Source organism: Verticillium nonalfalfae (assembly GCF_003724135.2).
Source record: "Verticillium nonalfalfae strain VnAa140/NRRL 66861 chromosome Unknown scaffold_62, whole genome shotgun sequence".
In the NCBI taxonomy this organism is placed as follows: domain Eukaryota; kingdom Fungi; phylum Ascomycota; class Sordariomycetes; order Glomerellales; family Plectosphaerellaceae; genus Verticillium; species Verticillium nonalfalfae.
Genome location: NW_021167287.1, coordinates 85,029 through 107,221, shown reverse-complemented (window position 1 = coordinate 107,221; position 22,193 = coordinate 85,029). Strand labels below are relative to the sequence as shown.

Below are 22,193 nucleotides of genomic sequence, written 5' to 3'. Positions count from 1 at the left end.
CCTTTTTCGCATTGCCTCTCGTCGTGACAGACGGCGCAGCTCGCTACTTGACGCCACAAACGCAGCAAGGGAGGGCGTGCCTTGGCTGGCCTCCGTCGTCCAAGCCTTCGGTTGGCATTGATTAGTTCTCTCTCTCTCTTTGTCTTTCATCCTACCTCTCTGGTTATGAGAGTGATCGACTCATATGTTACATTGCTTCCCGAGAGAAGAGCAACACCAGCCTGCGGGGGTTATATGCGGAAGGGGAGATTTGCCATGTCGTCGCCGTCCCAAATCATTGGGTTGATCATGTCGGGTAGTATATTGAGATGCAGGCCGCAAATCATGATATCCCTGCAGCCCCGTCAACTTCACCTGTCCAGCGGCGGTATGAGGAGTGCGGTGGGGGATACACAATGGGGATTACCCCTGTCGTGGTCGATCTCCTTCAGCTAACAACCGAACAAGGTAACCACAAGACCTGTGCACACCCCCTCTTGAACGTCCTCCTATGGTTAGACCTTCAGCCAACTTCAGGTACGTGGCGACTAGCAGCCCGCAAGACAACGCCGGTCGGGCCGGACCTTGCCATTCAGCATCAAGTGCATTTCAGGTACTTGCCTTCAAAGGACAGTAAACCAACAACGCAGACCAGGTCTCGTCCGGGCCTATCATGCCGTGGGTTTAAGTGCTATACAGCACGAGGAAGAAGTAACAGGGCAGCCGGCTACCCAGACGGTCCGTCACCCAGTCTCGAAACGCCACGGGTAGTTCCTTTTTGTTCGTCGACAGCCCACGCGCACAGCGGACACGCTGCGAGGCCTAGAATATTGAGAGAAACACCCGGAGAAACATACAGGCTACCGGACGCGCCGAACTTGCACTGGTCGCTCATCGCTCGTTGCCCGTCGCTCGAGCACATCGTGGCTGACTTCGCGCTCATGGGTTCGCCCCTGCTGCCCGCCAATATCTCAAATCATGTGCCGAACACGACGGCTTGTTGTGGCGGGTCTGGCTAAAAATGTAGTGCCTTGTGAGGAGAGGCCCGGGAGTCGGCCTCAAGCGTTCGTTGGTGACCAGCATTGATAATGTGGGCTGTCTAACGTCGAGCGCACCGGCCGGTACACGTGGGATTCTTAGTCAACTACTGTGGTGTTGACCACCGGTGGTTTCGCATTTCGACACGACTCTGATGATCTTGATCGGCACATGGGGTTGGGCGGGAGAAGGCCACGAGCTGATTTGCAACCCGTCTATCAGGTGCCTGGGCTCGCGTGGCGGCAATGAGCTATCGAGACACGCCAGGAAAGTCAATCGCCAGATTGATGAATGATGAATCTGTCGCGGAAGCGGTGGTGGCAAAAGACAAAGGATGCAGCAAGGAAACAAACAGAAAGACCCTGTCACCTACTCCTCGACCCCTGATACATGGCGCTGTGACCCATGGGATGGACAGCGGTGCTGCAGTCATAGCTTCGTTGATCATGTGCATGTGTCAGTTGTGCACGGTCGTGAGATCTCCAATTGCGACGAAAAAAGTCGGTTTGGACCCCAGGTGAGTAAGGCAAGCCGAGGCTTGACCAACGGTAGGTGCCGGTTCTCCAGGGAAGGAGTTCAAGTGGTCCCAGGGCCTGCCTCAACCGTCAACCGTACCTGTCGGTCAATCTCTTTGTTGGCCAGAGGGAGTGGACCAGTCATGAATACTACCAAGTCATGCCTCAGAGCCCGATGTACGCCCACCTGTTGCCAAATTGGCTTCCGCTGGCTGTCTGTCTAGTGGACGCCGCTGAAGCAGCCAGCTGGGTAGACAATGGATGGCGACCCTTGTGGAGAGGCCAGTCTTCGGACGTGTCCGAGCGTTTCTTCTTGCAAGACTCGAGACCGAGGGAGCGAGTCGTTAGTCCTTCCGCCAAACCGTGTTGCCGCCGACAGCGCTGAAGGGCCAGAATCGAGGTAGCAGCAGGACCAGAAGGGGCCAGAATTCGAACAGGTGGGCGTCCTGACGTGACAAGACGACGAATGACACTTTTCTTGTGCGAGGGCGTGCATGTTCGCTGTCGAGATGTGACTGGCGAGGTTTTCGAGTCAGCCACGAAGTGCTGCACGCTGTTTTCTTTTCTTTTCTCCGCTCAGCATACGTAGCTGGCGTGTTTGGCTACTGCACGCGATTTCCCCAGACAAAGCAAGCAAATGTGACACCCGCGCTTGCTTTTCCCTCTGCCGCCCGACATTCCGAAGGGCCGGTGGCAGGTAAGGGAGGCGGAGGCAGGGCATGCACCGGCTAGCTAACGACTCGAGGGGTGGTTACATCGTAAGGCGAAGCACAGAAAATGACAGAAATTGAGGAGCTGCATCGTACAGGATTGGTGCAGTACCTTATTCTCCGATTGCCGCCCGTTGGCCAGACCTGAGGAACCAAAGGGCCAAAGGGAACGCGAGATGGCGCAGCCCGCGGAGTCGACCCGCCCAAGAGCTAGAGAGCAGCATGGCAAGAAAAACAATGTGAAATCGCATGATTTCGACCAAAAAGGCGTATGTCGCGCACTTTTTCGCAGGATGGACTTCATGCAGGCTGGGGCCCTGGCTCGTATCTGTCGCCCTTGTGAAGTGAAAGACGATGAAGAAGATGAAGACGATACGAGACGGCGCGGGATGGAAATGGGCTTAGGTAAGTCTTTCGGGGTGCGTCTTATCGCATGATTACATCATCCTCCCATGTGCTCTTATCGTGTGTCTACTATGGCGGGGCAGCGATGGATTGCAAATTAATACTCCCAATTGGTGTCATTGCCCCTCCATCATCCTCTCTGGCCGACAACGGAAAGCACTTTCTTGCAGTCACCGGTCTGGGTGCAATCCACGCCTCACGCCCGTTTGACTGCCTTGTTGGCGCCCCTGAGACTCGAAATGCCGTCTGCTGCCGAAGTGCCCCCAGGAGGACCTGCTTCGACACCCGAGGTCAAGATCACGAGCCTGCCCCCTCTGAAGCCTGACCTCTTCGAACGCGCCTGGTCATCGACACCTCACCCTACGCTGCCCCTCCTGGCTACTGCACATGGCAAATCCGTCACCATCTTTTCTCTCGCTTCTCTCGCCTCACACAGCACCTTGACCGGCGGCCATACACGATCTGTCCGATCCGTCTCGTGGAAGCCCAACCTGCCCCCGCACCAACTGTGCCTCGTCACGGGCAGCTTTGATTCCACTGCTGGCGTGTGGCGCTGGGACGGTGATCTTCCCTTATCCGAGCAAGAAGCAGGCGCCTCGCGCGAGACGGAGGTGAAGGCTGTATCCCGCCCTTCCCGTGCCGACGCTGACTCGGACGTCGATTCTACGGACGCCAAGGATTGGGAGTTTACGCTCGTTCTCGAGGGCCACGACTCGGAGATCAAGTCTGCTGTGTTTGCACCATCCGGTGCCTACCTGGCCACATGCAGTCGTGACCAGACGGTATGGATATGGGAAGATGTTGGTGCTACCGAGGGCGATGATGAGTGGGAGACGGTCGCTGTGCTGAACGAGCACGAAGGCGACATGAAGGCTTTGGCCTGGTGTCCCGATGTGCCGAATCGCAACAACCGCAGCGGTGTCTATAGCTCTGATGTTCTCGCGAGCGCGAGCTACGATAACACAGTCCGCATCTGGCGCGAGGATGGGGATGGCGAGTGGGTGTGCGTCGCCGTGCTCGAAGGCCACGAGGGCACCGTATGGGGCGTGCAGTGGGAGTCGAGGCCGAGGACGGATGGTGCCTTTCCTAGGCTGCTGACATACTCTGCGGATAAAACCATACGAGTTTGGACTTTGAGGCAGGAAGAAGACGAGGCCGCGACAACAAATGAGTCAACGACTGCTCCAAGCGACGGTACCTTCCGAGGCGGCCTCGGCGGCATCCCAAACACCATGCGCCAGTCCTTGCGTGAGGATTGGTACTGTTCTGAAGTGCTTCCAACAGTGCACACGAGAGATATCTATTCAGCCACATGGAGTGCATCAACAGGCCTCATTGCTAGCACTGGCAGCGATGGTGTTATAGCTGTGTTTGGGGAGGATGAGAAGGCGGAAGTGGGCAATAGGTGGCGGCTATTGACCACAGTCCCAAATGCCCATGGACCATACGAGGTGAACCACATCACTTGGTGCCGTAGGTATGATGCGGGAACTGAGAGGAAGGGAGAGGAGGAGATGCTTGTCACTACGGGCGATGAAGGATTGGTGAGGCCTTGGCAGGTCGCTGTGTCAAAGTGTGGTGGTTCCCTCTAAGGCGCCTCAAAGTAGCATATACCAGCCATATGGCCCAAAGGGTAATCGAAATGTTCATTCCGACAGCTGATTAGAGAATAGAAAGTTGATCGGACTGACTTCTTTCATATCAACGTCTCTCTCTCCTTCTCTCTCTGTAGGCCTACTCAATTCGTAAGGAGCTAGGCATCTGGACGCTCGGTCAGATTCGGTGAGAGGTTTACCGAAATTGTGCCGTCGCGAACAACGTGAACTGGGCCGTCATCGCAAATCTTCGTTCGATGACCATCTTGAGTAAACACGGCACGGAGCGGTCGCAAGACCCTCGATATTCTCCGAATGCATGCCAAAGGGCCTCGCGCCCTCTCCTCGTCGTCGGTGGCAGCCCGCGCGACCCTGTCTGCAGTGTCCACACGCCGTTGCTTCCAGACTTCTCATCGATTCCGCGCCGATACCCCCGAAAACCCTCCAGCCGCTGACAATGGACGCCAACCAGGCAAGCCAGACGGAGATCAGCCCAGCACCAGTCGCAAACAGAACAATGCCGTGACGGAATCTCTTGTCGAATCACCGATTCGTCGTCTGCGCGGCAGTGTTTTTTCCTCTGGCCGACAGCGTCCACATCGGGCCAGGGTTGTTGATGACTTCCCTCCCATCAAGCTGCCCCAAAGCTTCCTCGATACCAACATATCCGTCTTCGACCCCGCAGAACGCTTGCGTATTCTTGCTGCGGATCCGATCTGGCATAGAGGCTATGTGGGTGCCCAATGGCACGACTGGCTGTGGCATGATCTGGAGGTGGTTCTCGACCAGGCCTCGTTTGACGAGAGCGTCCTACGCACTGCTCAGGCTAGGCTGCTGTCTGGTAACGACCTCGAGGCTGTCTCCAGGCGTATTGGAGTCCTCGGCGAGACGGCACAATGGCTGGATCAATGCCTGGGAGACATGTGGTCACCTGCATTCACGCGACCATCCTCCGAGTCCGAATTTCCAAAAGATCTCTCGATCGCCTTTCTGGAGGCCAAATCAACGTCAGATATCGTCTCGATCATTCTGTCACCCGAGAGGAAGGTTGACATTCCACGACACAAGCTTCTCTCCAAGGACAAGCGCAAAAAGGTTGCCAGTGATGATGACTTCTTGCGAGCGCGTATCGATGACCATATCCAACGCATCAGCAACCAAGAGGAGGCAAGTGCCGAAAACGAACCTCCGCTGGTCACCGAAAAACTCCCCTCAAGCCTTGAAGAGCACGGATCTCGGATATATAACAACAAACTCCTAGGAGAATTGGCTTCGGCTATACGCGCCGAGCTACACCTACGACCCGACGAAAACTGGGTGCGTCGGGAGTTGAAGAGACCGCTGGTGGTGGTTAACATACCAGACTACAACGGCACGTACCCCTCACAGAGGCTCCTCAAGCGTATTGCGGCACAGGTCGACGCCAACGTCATTCGAATCGACGCTCAGGACCTGGCTGTGCTGGTCGGGGGATATCTTGGCCAGGACTCTGCCTATTATAAAGGCTCCATGTCAATGCTTGCGTATAGGACAGCCGAGATGAATGGCAGACTGGCAAAGGGAGCAGAAACTTCGACTGTCTCTGCGGACGATGAAATGTCAGGGGACATTGAGGCTGCGTGGGTGAACATCCGTCAACACGGCTCTGGCAGCGCTTACAAGAGTCCCCTCGAGGAAGAGCTCCAAAAAATCAAGGAAGGCGCCAGAGATTATGTGCTGCCCTCCGTCGATCGATGGGAAAATCTCAAGATCAACGCTGCGTTGGATCATATGGTCCAAGCAGCCATCGCCAAGTCGTCCGAGGCTCAACAGCCACTCATTATTCATGTGGACAACTATGTTGAGCTTACTATGACACTCGAGGGCGCCCTGCTCCTAGGACGACTCCGCAGTATCGTGGACGGGTTGTGGCGCGACGGAAAGCGCGTTGCCCTCGTGGGCACGTCAGCAAACGAGGACCCTTCGGAGCAGTACGTGTCTACGCTGGGGGAGATCGCTGCCGAAGAATGTCTCATCACGTTCCCTCTACAGCACCAGCGGATTCCGGACTGGCAAGCTAAGAAGGAGCGCCGTGAAGCAATGGACTTTGTGCAGGAGAATCTGCGAAACATTTTAGCAGTGTCGCGATCGATGAACGGCGACTTCGAGTCCGAAAGCGAACAATTCTCTACCTTACTTTCCAGCCTCAACTCAGCACAGAGACTAAGCCAAACCCCGGACGGCATTGACATCGATCTGTCAGCCTTTCCTTCCAGCTTCACCACCTCAGTACTTTCCGGGCCGGACGTGTATCATATCGCTCGGCTGTTCCACGGCTTGAAGCTCAACAAACCCAATACCAAGGCAGCGCTACAGATTCTTTTGGACGTCATTGGGTCACATAGCGCCAACATTGTCCATGCCAGTAACAAAGCGGACGAGGAAAAGGAGAACTTTTCTTCGTCACGAACAACAACCCAGCAAAAGGCAGAGCCCGAGCGTGTCCAGGTGGGCGGCCACAAGTATAACGAGTTTGAGAAGAAGCTTTTGACGGGCCTTGTCGACGTGAAAGAGATCCGGACCACCTTCGCCGACGTTCACGCACCACCGGCCACCATATCTGCCCTCAAACTCCTCACCTCGCTCTCCCTCGTCCGGCCCGAGGCCTTCGCTTATGGCGTTCTTGCCAACGACAGGCTTCCCGGCTGTCTCTTGTACGGTCCGCCAGGCACGGGCAAGACTCTGCTGGCCAAGGCTGTCGCCAAGGAAAGTGGTGCCAGCATGCTCGAGGTCAGCGGCGCCAGCATCAACGATATGTACGTCGGCCAGAGCGAGAAGAATGTCCGCGCTCTCTTCTCCCTTGCCAAAAAGCTGAGTCCCCTTGTCATCTTCATCGACGAAGCCGACGCGCTCTTCGCTGCCCGCGGGCAGTCAAGGTCGCGACCCTCGCATCGCGAGACGATCAACCAGTTCCTCAGGGAGTGGGATGGCATGAGCGACACGAAAGCGTTCATCATGGTCGCGACCAACCGGCCCTTCGATCTCGACGATGCCGTGCTCCGGCGTCTGCCCCGCAAGATCCTGGTTGATCTACCCCTCCAAGAAGACCGCGAATCTATCCTGCGTATTCTGCTCAAGGGCGAGCAGCTCGATGCCTCGGTGTCCATTGAAGACATCGCCCGTCGCACTGTCCTCTACTCTGGCTCCGATCTGAAGAACCTGACTGTCGCTGCCGCCATGACTGCTGTGCAGGAAGAGCTCGAGCAGGCTGCCTTGTATACGGGCTCAGAGCCGTATGTTTACCCTGAGCGAAGAACGCTGCTCAAGCGCCACTTTGACAAGGCGTCCGGGGAGATTGCTGCCAGCATCAGTGAGGATATGGACAGCCTCAAGTCCATCAGGAAGTTTGATCAAAAGTACGGCGACCAGCGGAGTCGCAACCGCAAGCCTAGGACAATGGGCTTTGGTATTATGCCGACCCCGACCGACGCAGAGGATGCCCGCGTGCGGCCAGCTGTGCCTGCATAGGCAGCAAACTGGGCGGTGGCTGTATCGATAGGCTTTTGCATTTTGTACGATTACGCTTCTGTACGTCCCTGTACCACCACATTGTCGATTGATGGAAGCCAAATAGAAGGGGATGAGTTAGTCAACTACTGCAACGCTGCTGAGCCCTGAAAGACATGTGGCTCAATCCTGGTGTTTTGAATAATGAAATTTATAGAATTTATCCCTTACACAAGAGGCCTGGCTCTCGATTAAAAGCACAGGCTGACTTCCTATGATCTCCCTGTGCATCGCCTCTATAAACTCCGGATGGTATTTCCATGGTACAAAATGCGCGAACAAGCGGCCCTGCTGTGCCCTGACCAGCCAATCTATTGGTTTTCGGTCGTGGCCTGTACACCTTCTGCAGCCAGAGCACGCTGGTAGTCAGCCTGTGCCTTCTTCAGGGCATCAGTAATGGGCTGCATCATCTGGAAGACAGCCTTCTGGCCGCCCTTGACATGTTTAGGGTGCCAGCTCTTGTCTTTGATGCGCGTCCTCTGGTACTTCGCCTGAATCTCCGCCGTCTTGGCTTCGATGAGTGCTTTCCTGGCCTTCTCGGCGTCGCCCGCCACGGCATGGATGCGTTCTTCGGACCGCTTTAGTGACTCGACCAAATACTGCAGCTCTGCGGCTCGGTCTGGGTCGCCGGAGAGGAAAGCTGTCCAGAACTGGTGTAGGAATTCCACCGTCGTAGCATGCGTCAACTGGCAGCGCTCAGCTAGCTCAGGCTGCAGTCCCATCAGGTCAGTGGCGTCTGAGCCGGTGCCGTACTTTTCCATGCGCCGCCGTTTGACGCCGGCCATGACATCGTCCTCGGCCAGCTTTCTCGTTGCTCGGGAACCGACGCGCGGGGGCTTCCTTGTTTCTTCGTCGCTGTCACTTTGGTCATCAACGCTGATGCCAGCGTGCAGGTCTAGTGCGCCAGAGTTGTCCGTCACCATGAGACGCAACTCGCGACGGACGCTGGACAAGACGTTACCGGCAACCTGCCTGGAGAAGATCCGAGAATTCGCAGATTGCGTGTCCTCGTGCTTGGAGAAGAAGCGGCTTTGCTCCTTGACGTTGAGAATCACGCGCTGTTCCTCGACATCGCCTTGCAAGTCTCGTAGCGCCAGCTGGCCGAAAGTGGCATCTTCGTCCCCGTTCGTCTGCTCTGCCTCAATGTCGGACGGGGCGACGTTTGCCATGATCTTTTCGCTCAAACTGTTGAGCGTCTTGACGATGAGAACGTTCTTCCTGGGCCGCATCTCAAAGTCGGCCTGGTTGCCGCTTCGAAAACCACCTTGGTTCTCTTCATTGGCTTCGACGTTGATGATGTTCGGCACGCTTTGTGCCATGATCCTGCTTTGAAAGCCCAGTGTGTTTTCGCTCTCATCATGGTTGTCAAAAAGGGGGTCTCGGACGATGCCCTCCTTTTTCTCGTCTTGCACCTTGTCGCCCCTCAGGGTTCGTGACAGCTTGCTGAGGAAGAAGCGTGACCAGAACTCGGCCTCGGTGATCTTGGGCACGTTTTCATTGTAGAGACGCTTGATGAGTGGGTGCTGGCTGAAAATGAGCTGCACCTGCTCGACGCTGATATTCAGCTTGAGCTCCTCACCCTCTGTCCGTGGCTTGATGGTTGACAAGACGTTGTAGGAGCCCCTCTTCTGGTTCATCTCGATAGCGTGGGCTCGCAGAAGGTTTGTGCGTGTGGACCAGAATTGGGAGTTGAAAGCCGCATCAGAGATAGAATCTGGCTTGGTGGCGCGGGCATCAACATATGTCTGGTAGAGATTGCGGTCCGCCTTCATCAGAGACTGTTGAAGTTCAATGTCGCTCTTGAGCTGGCCGTCGTCGAACCAGCGTGGCGGGGCTGGCTTTGAGTTGACCGAGCTCGCAAAGGCCATGGAGGCAGAGACGCCGCCGTTGCCCTCGCCATTGGCGTTGGGTGTGCCCGTGGACGATGCCGGCTTCGGCAGGTTTGGGTCGCCTGATCGCAGGTCCTGTAGTAATTTGGACAGGACATCTTTCACGGCGTTGGCCTCGGCGCGCGCATCCGGAGACGTAAAGTGGAATGAGTACGGTGTCTGTTCAGTCGCATCTGGTGCCTTTTCTATGATCCGCAGCATGACTTTAGCCGCGGTATCTGGGGTCTGTTGCAAGTCTGTCAACGTGTCAGCGGTGAAGTGGGCAGCCAGCCTGGAGGCACAGCAGGCCGTGATGGCATTTGCCCACCACATGTCACTTACTTGAGATGTTGGGGAGAGGCAGAGACACGGTGGGTGTGCCGTTGCCGGGCCATGGTGTCCAGGTGACGTGCATCTGATCAGCAGACAGAGTCAAGACGCCATCCTTCTTCTTGAAGGCTGCCCGACCAGAAGGCACGGCCATGATTCCTTACTTGCTGGACTAAGGTAGGTTGTGGTAGAGCAGTGGAATTTGTGGTATCGAGGATTCCAGAGCTCATGACCCGACTCTAGTCATGAGCATGGCAGGTGGAACGGATCGTGTGCCTCAGTTGCTGGGGTGTTGCAAATGGAGACGGCCTGGCCTGCCTACGCTTTCCTCCCCAGCGGATGGCGGATGAATCTGCACGACGGTGCGAGGCAGGACCCAAGAGAGAGAAGAACTCGCAACGCCCAAGAAACGGCAGTGTGTGTGGCAGTCTCTCTCGAGGCTTTATGGACGTAGACTACTAGTCATGAGCGAGGCAAGTTGGGTGAGCTGCCTAGGCATCCATTCGGTCGACACTCGAGGCTTGTCACTCGTTGGTGGACAAGGTGGTTGTGACGACCACCAGTGAGCTTCTGCGTGATGACGAGACGGCAGCTCGTAGTGGCTTTGGCACCAGCCACACAGAGCTGCCACACATTTTTCGGCAGGCGAGGGATGGGGATCTGTGTTTTACGGGGCAGTCGGGGTCTACCAGCCAACGCCGAGAGTTCAGTGGGCGGGAGAACCGTGCAGAGCAATAGGAGGCAGACTGTGCGCCAGCCCCAGCAGGCTTCGAATCAAACTGCGTACCTAATATGAACGAATCCTACCTCTGATTTGCGTCGGTCAAATACCGAGTGGTCATGCCTCCGTGAAGAACAAGGGACGTCACAGTGCTCACTTCATGGGTGCGACGCGGATGATTTTCATCTGGAAACACAACACAAGATGCGGCAGCTCACATGGCGTCTCCGGGGCCACGCCAGAGATTGTAAGAATAGCACAGCAAGACTACACACCAGATCATCAGGAACAGTCAGGGCAGAGCACAGGACGAAAAAGAGAGCGAGAAAGGCCCAAGCTGAAGCTCATGCGACAATTCGAAACGAGAATATATGCACTGTGCGCGACACTCGCCCCCCTCCCCCCCCCCCTAGCGCGACTTGTTTCGGGTGCCATGGAACTCGGAGGGCTCTGAATGGCCAGTCACCTCTGCTGCCGGTAGCACTTTCGGTTTTGCCGACGAGCTCTGCTGTGACGGCAAGAACCGGCCAGGTCTCCAGGTCTGCTACTGACCAGGCTCACTTTTAGAGCCCTGTCCAGTATCTCCTACGTCGTCGCCCTTCTGATCTCTGCCTCCTTTTCCCTCCTTTAGCCAAACCTATCGTTATCACCTTCCAGGACATCCACCCCGTCCCCCCTCTCTCTCCCTCCTTTTCTCCTTGTTCGATCTGCTCCGCCATCATGCTGCGCAGCTCGCTGAGCAAAGCCAGCACTCGGGTGCTTCAAAGCTCCCGGTGCGCGGCCCCTTCATCCCGTCGCTTCTCGACTCTCCCTACCACGCCGCGTACCGCCGCGACACAGACTCTGGCCGCAAGCCGCCGACCCCTGAGCTTGACCGCGAGGAGGCATTACGCCAGCGCCACCGACAATGCCCCCGATCCCAATGACAACTTCCTCTCCGGAAACACCGCCAACTACATTGACGAGATGTACATGCAGTGGAAGGAGGATCCCAAGAGCGTCCACGTCTCATGGCAGGTCTACTTCCGCAACATGGAGTCTGGCGACATGCCCATCTCCCAAGCCTTCACCCCGCCGCCCTCTCTCGTGCCCGGCGCCACGGGAGGCGTCCCTCGCCTCGCCGCCGGCAGCGCTGAGGGCACCGAGGTGGCGAACCACCTGAAGGTCCAGCTCCTCGTCCGCGCCTACCAGGCTCGCGGCCACAACAAGGCCAACATCGATCCCCTCGGTATCCGTAACGAGCAGAAGGGCTTTGGTAACATCAAGCCCAAGGAGCTCACCCTCGAGCACTACCAGTTCACCGAAAAGGACCTCGACACCGAATACTCCCTCGGCCCCGGCATCCTGCCTCGCTTCAAGCGCGAGGGCCGCGAGAAGATGACGCTGCGCGAGATCATTGACGCCTGCGAGCGCATCTACTGCGGGTCCTATGGAATCGAGTTCATCCACATTCCTGACCGTGAGAAGTGCGACTGGCTGCGCGAGCGCCTCGAGGTGCCCCAGCCCTTCAAGTACAGCATTGATGAGAAGCGCCGCATCCTCGACCGTCTTATCTGGAGTTCGAGCTTCGAGTCCTTCCTGTCCACAAAGTACCCCAACGACAAGCGTTTCGGCCTGGAGGGTTGCGAGACCCTGGTCCCCGGTATGAAGGCTCTGATCGATCGCAGTGTCGACTACGGCGTCAAGGACATTGTCATTGGCATGCCGCATCGTGGCCGCCTCAACGTTCTCAGCAACGTCGTCAGGAAACCCAACGAGTCCATCTTCTCCGAGTTCGCTGGCACTGCCGGTGCCGAGGATGAGGGATCTGGCGATGTCAAGTACCATCTTGGCATGAACTTCGAGCGTCCCACCCCCTCGGGCAAGCGTGTCCAGCTGTCCCTTGTGGCCAACCCTTCCCATCTCGAGGCCGAGGACCCCGTCGTTCTCGGTAAGACGCGCGCCATCCAGCACTACAATAACGATGAGAAGGCCCACCGCACTGCCATGGGCGTCCTGCTCCACGGTGACGCCGCTTTCGCCGCTCAGGGTGTCGTCTACGAGTGCCTCGGCTTCCACTCGCTCCCTGCCTTCTCCACTGGTGGTACCATCCACCTCGTCGTGAACAACCAGATCGGCTTCACGACCGACCCCCGCTTCGCTCGCTCGACCGCCTACTGTACCGATATCGCCAAGGCTATCGACGCCCCCGTCTTCCACGTCAATGCCGACGACGTCGAGGCCGTCAACTTCGTCTGCCAGATGGCTGCCGACTGGCGTGCCGAGTTCCAGCAGGATGTCATCGTCGACCTGGTGTGCTACCGCAAGCACGGCCACAACGAGACTGACCAGCCTTCCTTCACGCAGCCCCTGATGTACAAGCGCATCCAGTCGCACAAGTCTCAGATTGCCATCTACGTCGACAAGCTTATCAAGGACGGCACCTTCACCAAGGAAGACGTCGAAGAGCACAAGCAGTGGGTCTGGGGCATGCTCGAGGAGAGCTTCACCAAGTCCAAGGAATACCAGCCCACCTCCAAGGAGTGGACGACTTCGGCCTGGAACGGCTTCAAGTCGCCCAAGGAGCTGGCCACCGAGGTTCTGCCGCACAACACGACCAGCGTCGACAAGAAGACACTCGAGCACATCGGTGAGGTCATTGGCAGCACAAGTGAGGGCTTCAACGTGCACAGGAACCTCAAGCGTATCCTCTCCAACAGGACCAAGTCTGTGGTTGGGGGCCAGAACATTGACTTCCCCACGGCCGAGGCTCTCGCCTTCGGTTCCCTCGTCACCGAGGGCCACCACGTCCGCGTGTCCGGTCAGGATGTCGAGCGTGGCACCTTCTCGCAGCGCCACGCCGTCTTCCACGACCAGGAGACCGAGGACACCTACACACCGCTGCAGAACATTAGCAAGGACCAGGGCAAGTTCGTCATTGCCAACTCGTCTCTGAGCGAGTTTGGTGCCCTTGGCTTCGAATACGGTTACTCTCTCTCGTCTCCCAACGCGCTCGTCATGTGGGAGGCCCAGTTCGGTGACTTCGCCAACAACGCGCAGTGCATCATTGACCAGTTCATCGCTTCCGGTGAGGTCAAGTGGATGCAGAGGACAGGTCTCGTCATGTCGCTGCCCCACGGTTACGACGGCCAGGGTCCCGAGCACTCCTCCGGACGCTTGGAGCGTTACCTGCAGCTCTGCAATGAGGACCCTCGTGTCTTCCCCTCGCCCGAGAAGCTCGAGCGCCAGCACCAGGACTGCAACATGCAGATCGCTTACTTCACGACCCCTGCCAACTTGTTCCACGCCCTTCGTCGCCAGATGCACAGGCAATTCCGCAAGCGTAAGTCCCTTGCGTCCACCTTCTTTGTCCCCCCCCCTTTCTCAATATCTCGCTTGTGCTGACCTGTGTTGCCTTAGCCCTCATCATCTTCTTCTCCAAGTCGCTCCTCCGCCACCCTCTGGCGCGGTCCAACATCGAGGAGTTTGTTGACGAGTCCCACTTCCAGTGGATTATCCCCGACCCCGAGCACGAGGCCGGCACCATCAAGAAGCCTGAGGAAATCAAGCGTGTTGTGCTTTGCACGGGTCAGGTGTGGGCCGCGCTCCACAAGTACCGCGCGGACAACAAGATTGACGACACGGCGTTCACGCGTATTGAGCAGCTCAACCCCTTCCCATGGCAGCAGCTCAAGGAGAACCTCGACCAGTACCCCAACGCAGAGACGATTGTCTGGGCTCAGGAGGAGCCGCTCAACGCTGGTGCGTGGAGCTTCACGCAGCCTCGCATCGAGACGCTCCTCAACCAGACAGAGCACCACAACCGCAAGCACGTCATGTACGCTGGCCGCAACCCCAGCGCGTCCGTGGCAGCGGGTACCAAGGGCCTGCACACCAAGGAAGAGCAGGAATTCCTGGAGATGGCCTTCACGGTCAAGCAGGACAAGCTGAAGGGCGAGTAAAGTAGAACAAAAAAAAAGGGGTTGTCAGGTTGTAAACGTATGTTGCTTGTTATGGTGGAAGGGATCCCTCGAAGGGGGACTATAGGCGATGGCAGTGCCAACTGTATCTTTTAATGTTACTTGAATTGAGCGCCTGTACGGAGAGCGATAGAGAGAAGTCTCATCGACGTTCTGGCATGTAATAGATGTGACACTAGGGCCGTAGCGCCTTGCCACCTCCAACTGACCAGTTTGCTCGAACTCGTCGGTGCTGTACACCGTTGTAGCGCGTGGTGAGGGACCTGTGGGTGCACGGACGCTTAACGCTAAAGTGGTTTGGGGCTGGCGCGTACCACTAAAATACGCGTCTCACCTGTCGCGTCGTCACCACAACTTAAGTAAAAGGGTGTCTATCTGCCAAACAGATATGCAAAGGAATTCACGTCAGGCAGCCGCTGATTAGCCCAGTTTGGTCGGGGTCTACATGGTACTGATTGTGTACCCCACTTTGACATCGAATACGTTCGGCAGGCCTAGACATTCGACCTGCAATTCACATTCCCAGGTTCCGCGTTACCTCACCACCCAAGTCGACGTCCACTAGCCCTCGATGCACTGCAATACATCGCAAGTTCGCTCGACATGAGCACAGATATCAATGGCCACATGGAGGGAACTAGGGGAGGTCCCAGATTCGGACGATGACGGAGACTTCGACAACCATGGGCAGGCACACGATTCGACACTCACCTTTTCCTTTAACTTGGACCAACACAATGGAGCCGCTCCTTCGACATCGCAGGCGGTCCCAACCCACGGATTGCTGTCCCAAGCTAAGAACACAAGCCAGAGCATGTGTGATATTCCCGCATCCTCACCGATCGGAGATGCTCCAGTGGTGGCGCCCTTGCCCGAGCGGCCATCTACTCCCCAGCCTCGAGTGCACATGGCCATGCCGCCGGCGTCGTCTCCCCTCTCCTCAGCCCCGGACGATGATGAGCTTGCCGATATGTTCTCAGAAGGACCATACCGAGCTGCCGCTTCTGCAATTTCGAAGCCGTCGCGTGTCGTTGTGTCCGCACGCGGCGATTCACCAGACCCTCTCGGCTTCGAGACTGACGATGTATCGGCGGGACTTGTTGAGCTGACTGAGCCTCTACCCGAATTCCTCTTCGATCGAGATCATGCAACGCCGGTCCTCCCACCTGTTTCTACGCAACATCTCCGTCGTCAACATTCGGCTCCCCCGAGTCCCGAAACCGCCTCGGCCATAGCCGCTGCTGTCACGGCCGCACAGCGCTATGAGCGCTCATTACGTCCGAGAAAACCTATACAAGAGCATCCGTACATGATCGAGAGCGCACAGTACAACAAAGCTCTGAAGGCCCGCGGCATCAAACCCGTTCGCATGCTGGAGGAGGCGCATGCTCGAGGCAGGAACAAGACACCAGAAGAGGATTCGCAAGAGCAGGAGTTTCAAGAAGAAAGTCAGAATACCGTCAGTGAACACCAGGAGCGGTTGTGTGAGGAGAGTCAGTCGCTGCTGCATGAATCGTTGGACTACTCGGCTCCTTTCCCGACGTTCCCCTCGCCTTCCACTGCCAAGACGTCGTCTCAACCACCACGGAATACCTCAAGCAGTCCTCGCAGCGTTTCACGCGAGACGAATGTCACGAGCCCGTTCATCGACTACGAACATCACGAGAGCGACCAGGAGAGCGATGAGTTGCCGTCTTTGAAACAGCTGTTGACTGCCCAGACGCCATCCTTTCCCGTGAAGAGACATCCATCATCCCTCCTGACCTCGTCACGGAAGTCGACGAAGAAATCTGCTTCGCACATCAGCCTCGAGCCGACCTCTACCAACTTACATTCGGTGCACGCTCCGCACATCAAGTTCCGTCAGCCTCGGCCGCTACCACCCGCTGCCCTCAAGGCAAAAAATGTTTCAAAGCATAGCAGAGGATCCCGAAGTCGGCCTCCCAGAGTCGATACATCGGAGCAGATAACGCCATCCCGACCCCGGCCTATAAGCCCAGAACAACATCCTCTTGAGTGCCCTCTTGAAAGCCCTAGTGTGAATCTTTCAGCGGCTTCTCATGCGGATGATGCCTCAGATTCCGAGGTTAGCGAGGAATCCAACAGCACTCCAAAGCATGGCAAAGAACTCGTGGCGTTTGGACGCAGAGCTCGAGGAGTCCTTCCAGCGTCTCATTTCAGGCTAGACCGACCGAGGCAGCAGCCAAAGCCTCATCGAGCTGCTCATGCTCGGCCGATGCCGCCTGACCCGACTCAACGACGCGGCATCGCCATGCCGAGAACGAAGACGACATCGAATCAGTCGCCGTCCACACCCATTTTGCCTTTTGACCTATTCGACGACGACGAGTCTGAGGCGGAATCTTTGCAAACTCCCAAACCGAGGACCGAGAAGCATTACTCGCAACAGATCCTGCACATCGTAGATGATAATGATGATGATGACATGTCTGTGGTCGAGGATAACGAGATTGATCATATGGTACAACGACCCAAACGCCAGCTGACCCAATCTATCTCGGGTGCAAGTTCTGCGAAAAGACGAAAATTGGACCAGTCTGGTGCCAGACAGCGTCAGCAACCGACCATCACGAGCCACTTTGGTTCCGGCAACGGTACTCCCGCAAAAAGGCAGAAACCACCACGACGAAGTCAGAATAAAGACAAGTCATCAAGGAGAGCTTCGAAGAAGAAGTCTCAAAGGACGTACAATCCACCTCGACTGGGCATCCTAGACGTTATTGAGCCAGAGGCACCACGATTCTTAAGGCTTGCCGCCCGCGCTGTGAAGAGCAAAGCCCAGCGAGGAAGATCCAGCCCAAGTAGGAAAACAATATGCCTGGGTACCAGGGAGGATCAGCTCGATGCTGGTAGGGTCCTGCAAGACTGGATCGGTGGTGAAATTCATCCTCGGCACTCGGTCACAGGCCCCTCGACCGCCGTTCAAGGTTCCGACCGGCAACCGTTGGCTCACATCTCACATAATGGCGCTGCTTTGGATTCATCTGAGTCGCACGATACTCCGACAGACTCCTCCAGCAGAATCATACAGCCAAAACGCAATGCTACCGCAAAGAACCCATCTCGCATGTTGCCGAGAAGCAGAGCTGCCAGTGTCCGGCCTGCTCAATTCGAGGCGGATGTGATGAATGAGGCTGGCACAGTGAACTTTCAAACAAAAAAGAGGATGCTGGATGCCATCTATCGTCGCGGAGCACGTCCTCGGTCCGTGTCCCAGAGTACCATGTCTCTCATGGCCAGAGACAATGATGGATCTTTGGTCATGGAAGAAACCGAATCCGCAGTGCGCAAGGATGCTTCCCTGAACGTGGCAAAGCCATCGCGGAGGAGGTTGAAGAAGACCGAGAAGCCTACTCGAGTGGACACACGGGCGCCCCAGTACCGACATGCGCATGATCCTCTTCCTAGCGGACCCCGAACAGACGGACACATCAGTGCTGCAGATCTAGGCGTCGACCAATTGCTCGGCCTGGCGCCTTTTGGAGCCCATTACAGTGAACATTTTGAGATTTTCCCACTGCAAAGGGGGGTCTTCTTTCATGAAGAGACGCTTCTTGGTAGTGGATGCTTCCAAGCTTCACTCGCCTCCGGCTTGCTGGAGAAGATCAAGCAGCCGCGGCCCCGAGTCCACTTCAATCTCAGCGGCCAACCTCTGAAATGGGGCCTATGGGATGAACAGATCTCGTCTGAATTCGGAATTCTTATTGATGCAATCTGCAATCATCTCACTGAGACAGGTTCTGATGTCGATTCGGGCTTCGACACCAAGGATGCTGCAAGGTTCATGCGCACATACGTGCAAAATAGCCTCAGTGTTACTGATGATACAAACTTAGGAACGTTCTTGTCTCGACTACTGCTTGTTTTCGAAGGCTTTTTCAGCCGCTTCAAAGTTCAAGCAATATTCTTGGACCAAAGGAAGACAACGAAGGCACTAGAGGTGCTGTCAGAATTCCTCATCATCGTGCTCTGTAGCCATTCGATCTGCAGAGATCAAGCTTCCATGATTCCGCAGATTACGGGGCTCGAGAACATTCTACGTGAAGTCGTAGCCACTTCTGTGGGGTGTCTTCTACAAATAGGGACGGCGTCACTGGTCACTGCTTATGGCAGCCTCCAGCAACTAACAAACCGGGAACGTGGTATTCGAGCCGACAACATTGTAGCACAGACCTGGGTCATGCTCATGAGAGCACTCGGGCAATTGCGAATACCCCGGATGTCGTTCTGGGATGTCACATTCTCGGTCTTGATCAAGGGCGAAGATAAGACCGGCCTCAATGTACAAAGATTCGAGCAACTTTGGGAAACGATGTTCACACTGCTGCCCCTGTGCGAGTTTGATTCGTCTGGCATACTCGTCTCCGAATCCCGGCACAGTGTCGCTATGGACGGCTGGGCTTTGCCTCAGCTTGCCCTGAAGCGAGTCTTCCAATTGTATAAAGCAAACAATCGACAACCGCCTGGGTTTAACGATTACTGTAGAACCATCGTGCGTCGATGCGTATACTTGGTCGAACACTGGGGATGGTACAAATGCGGCGGCGTCATTGGCACCGTCTTCGATTTCTTCGGTTCACAAAATCTATCAAATCTGCGAAACGAAGAAGTCTTCCAGTCACCCGCTTTTCTCGAGCGTTTGCACGTCGAAACGGCCTTACGAGTCGAGCCAGAAGACCGCTGCTTTCACATCTTCCTAAAGCTAGTCGCTCTCACCATTCAACGCCTGGTACAGACTGGATCCGACAGAGAGATTCGCAACCTCGTCGCGCGGACTCTGCCGAATCACGACCGCCAGTACCTCAAGGAGCAGAATGTTCACCAGCATGATCTTGCTGCTCTTCGCAACCATCATGACCTTCTCTGTACCCTCTTTTGGGCGACACCTGCTGAGTTGCGCCCCAGCACACTTCTTGCTCTTTTGGAGAAGCTTGTCGTTCCTTCAAGCTCTCACAAGGAAGCCTGCCTCATAAACCTCAAGGCCTGGGCCCAACTGGCAAGGTTTGTGGTTCACAAGGAATCAGTGGCAGCGTTCAGGCCATTTCATCTCTGGCAGGGAAGCGCTTTTCAACAACTCCTGGACCAGTACGACTCGACAGCTTCGGACATACAGCAACAGTTGTCGTCCATGTCCAAAGACGCTAGTCACGGCATCGACCAGAATCTCATCAACGGCATCATAGCCAGTAACAAGTCTGCCACCATGGAAGTCATTCGGTATTCCGTGACGATCTCGCTCGATGTTGCGAAGTACGCAAGAAGCTTGGAGCTCTCTATTTTTGCTGGGAATATTGGTAAGTCATCAAGCCTTGGAAACTGACCTTCTGCTAATGGACCCAGTTCAACTTCGGCACGTTTTCCGTCAATTTTCCAAGTCGCCGGCGGAATATCCACTGAGTTTACTCAAGGATGCTGTCGCGACTGTCGATGTTTTCTTGGTTCATGTCGAGAGGGCCCTTGGCCGTGTTCAAACAGAGAACAATGCGGCGGGGCTTGAAGACGGCATCATGGTATGTTCACGTGCGAATGAGCGTCATATCGACTTGATCTGACATTCCGATAGAAGATAGACAATGACCTCACTGCGGACTTCTACGCAATGGCCAGAGGCATGTTGCAGACTAGCTCGACAGGCGATCACTCCCCACAGACGAAGTCCAAAACGGAGGAAGCAAGGGAGCAGGTTGTGACGGTAGCTGGCCGATTGGCTGCAATTTTGATCCGATGCGGCACTATTGTGAGCCTTTGTTCATTCAGTCTTGTTCAACTGGCTAACCACTGCATGCAGCGTCTATCACGATGTTTCAAGATCAGTCAACGCAGCAAGGCAGGGAAATATGAGCTCTTCGAAGGGCTGCCAAGTCAGCTTGGCCCGCTGCAGAGTCGCTATCTCCCCCTTTTCCTCGCCAACCTACACAAGGAATTAGATCTGACAGTATGTGAGGATCGTAAATTGCCTGAACTGAGCTAATGCATTAGTAGGACGTTGGCGTATCAGTTCTGCAGTTGTGGCTGCTCTCTCTCACCAAACCTAGAGATGATATGCTCTTCGAGCATCAATTTGCGTTGAGCCTGAAGAAGCTGAAGTATCCTTTTTTGCCCACAGAGAGCGATATGTTGAGACATGCAAATTACGACATGAATTGCGACATGTTAAGAAGTACGTTTAGTTTGTGTATGATGTGAAACAACTTGACCTCTTGCTGATACTTCATGATAGAGACACTGATGTGGATGAGAACGTCCCTACGGATATCGTCGACACCTTCACAGAAGAAGTCCAACACATCCGACTATTCTGCTGCACTCAAGGCAGTCATGCAACGGATCCAGAACGATTTGCATGAATTTTCTGTGACAAACGATGGACAACACACAAGATACGTTCAGTTTGTACGCCGCGTTGTGTCCTTGGTCAAGTCCCACACAACGGAAATCTTCCAAATTCCGCCCTTCTTCTACCAAGTCAGCAAAGAATACTCGCCGCCCGTGCAGGACCCGCACCTTCAAGTAGACAGCATCAAATCGTACGGCCTCCGACTGAACGAGGGCGATTCCCCGGCGATGCCACAGTTATTCTACTACATGTACAACAACTTCAAACAGGCTCTCTTGCATGGCAGACTCGGGCACGAGACGCGCATTCTCGCCAAGGGCATGAAGGACGATGCCATTCTGGGGTTCATACTCGGCAAGATGCTGCCGGTGATCCTCTCAGCTTCAGTTATGAAGCCCGAGGCTTTCGTCCTATTCGACACGTATTGCGAGGCCATCAGGCTGCGATTGGATGGCGTGGCTGCTCGACAGATGGATCAATCCCGCGAGCAGCTTCCCACGCTGTTTCGGGCCATGATGCGATGGATTCGCGGGGTCCGGTGTTTGAATGATGGCATCCTCTGCGTAGAGCACTTGCACCTCTTTCGAAAGATGGTCGTATTACTGGCCATGCTCCAACCCACCCTGACGGCGGCATCATACGACACTTCAGCACCTGCTGCTGCCTGGTCGGCCATGCAGCAAGCGCTTAGCTGCTGGTCAGAAGCCACGAAGAACGCGGAGTCCCGCCTCGCATCCAGTCTCGCCGATCCGTACGAGGATGACGTGTCCGCCGGCCTGTTTCAGGACGTTATCATGGAAGACGGGTTTGTCGGCGAGGACGAAACTTTGGTGGCCAGCCTGGCGAGGGGCACCATTACGGACTTTGAGAGAAACTGGCTGGTGACGGCCGAGCTGATCGTTGCCCAGGCACCCGCGCGAGCCACGCAGGCGGGACAGGGGCTGGCGAGGCCGCACTGGGACATGGAGGAGCTGGGACAGAGTCTTCTGCGTGAGTTGCAGAGGTGGAACGCGTGGTGGGCGAGGTGCAGGGCGCACATGCAGGACGAGCTCGTCAGTGAGGCAGAGGAGATGATGTTATTGTAGGCCAGTCGGGCTAGTGGTATCCCTCTTGAACGCTTGTCGTGGGAATAAATGTGAAAAAGGCTACGTCGGCAGTTGATTCATGCA

The 22,193-nt window shown here is 55.9% G+C and overlaps 6 protein-coding genes across 6 annotated transcripts; 5 read left to right on the top strand and 1 right to left on the bottom strand.

The window, feature by feature from the left end:
* Positions 1-2,886: 2,886 nt before the first annotated feature.
* On the top strand, positions 2,887-4,239 carry CIAO1 (cytosolic iron-sulfur protein assembly; the record flags this gene model as incomplete). Its single annotated transcript, XM_028641766.1, has 1 exon — positions 2,887-4,239. One exon carries the CDS (start codon positions 2,887-2,889, stop codon positions 4,237-4,239), a length of 1,353 nt encoding a protein of 450 aa, XP_028494335.1.
* A 318-nt stretch (positions 4,240-4,557) lies between these two features.
* D7B24_007659 (uncharacterized protein) lies at positions 4,558-7,749 on the top strand (the record flags this gene model as incomplete). Its single annotated transcript, XM_028641765.1, has 1 exon — positions 4,558-7,749. One exon carries the CDS (start codon positions 4,558-4,560, stop codon positions 7,747-7,749), a length of 3,192 nt encoding a protein of 1,063 aa, XP_028494334.1.
* A 350-nt stretch (positions 7,750-8,099) lies between these two features.
* Positions 8,100-10,051, bottom strand: GTF2H1 (General transcription factor IIH subunit 1; the record flags this gene model as incomplete). The annotated part of the gene is made up of 2 exons (XM_028641764.1): positions 8,100-9,948; positions 9,999-10,051. The coding sequence occupies 2 exons, from the start codon at positions 10,049-10,051 to the stop codon at positions 8,100-8,102; spliced, it is 1,902 nt and encodes a 633-aa protein (XP_028494333.1).
* Positions 10,052-11,427: 1,376 nt separating this feature from the next.
* On the top strand, positions 11,428-14,648 carry KGD1 (2-oxoglutarate dehydrogenase E1 component; the record flags this gene model as incomplete). The annotated part of the gene is made up of 2 exons (XM_028641763.1): positions 11,428-14,029; positions 14,107-14,648. The coding sequence occupies 2 exons, from the start codon at positions 11,428-11,430 to the stop codon at positions 14,646-14,648; spliced, it is 3,144 nt and encodes a 1,047-aa protein (XP_028494332.1).
* A 637-nt stretch (positions 14,649-15,285) lies between these two features.
* D7B24_007656 (uncharacterized protein) lies at positions 15,286-16,852 on the top strand (the record flags this gene model as incomplete). The annotated part of the gene is made up of 3 exons (XM_028641762.1): positions 15,286-16,523; positions 16,745-16,752; positions 16,815-16,852. 3 exons carry the CDS (start codon positions 15,286-15,288, stop codon positions 16,850-16,852), a joined length of 1,284 nt encoding a protein of 427 aa, XP_028494331.1.
* A 2,054-nt stretch (positions 16,853-18,906) lies between these two features.
* On the top strand, positions 18,907-22,109 carry D7B24_007655 (uncharacterized protein; the record flags this gene model as incomplete). The annotated part of the gene is made up of 6 exons (XM_028641761.1): positions 18,907-19,981; positions 20,028-20,197; positions 20,251-20,424; positions 20,476-20,622; positions 20,670-20,695; positions 20,927-22,109. The coding sequence occupies 6 exons, from the start codon at positions 18,907-18,909 to the stop codon at positions 22,107-22,109; spliced, it is 2,775 nt and encodes a 924-aa protein (XP_028494330.1).
* Positions 22,110-22,193: the final 84 nt, after the last annotated feature.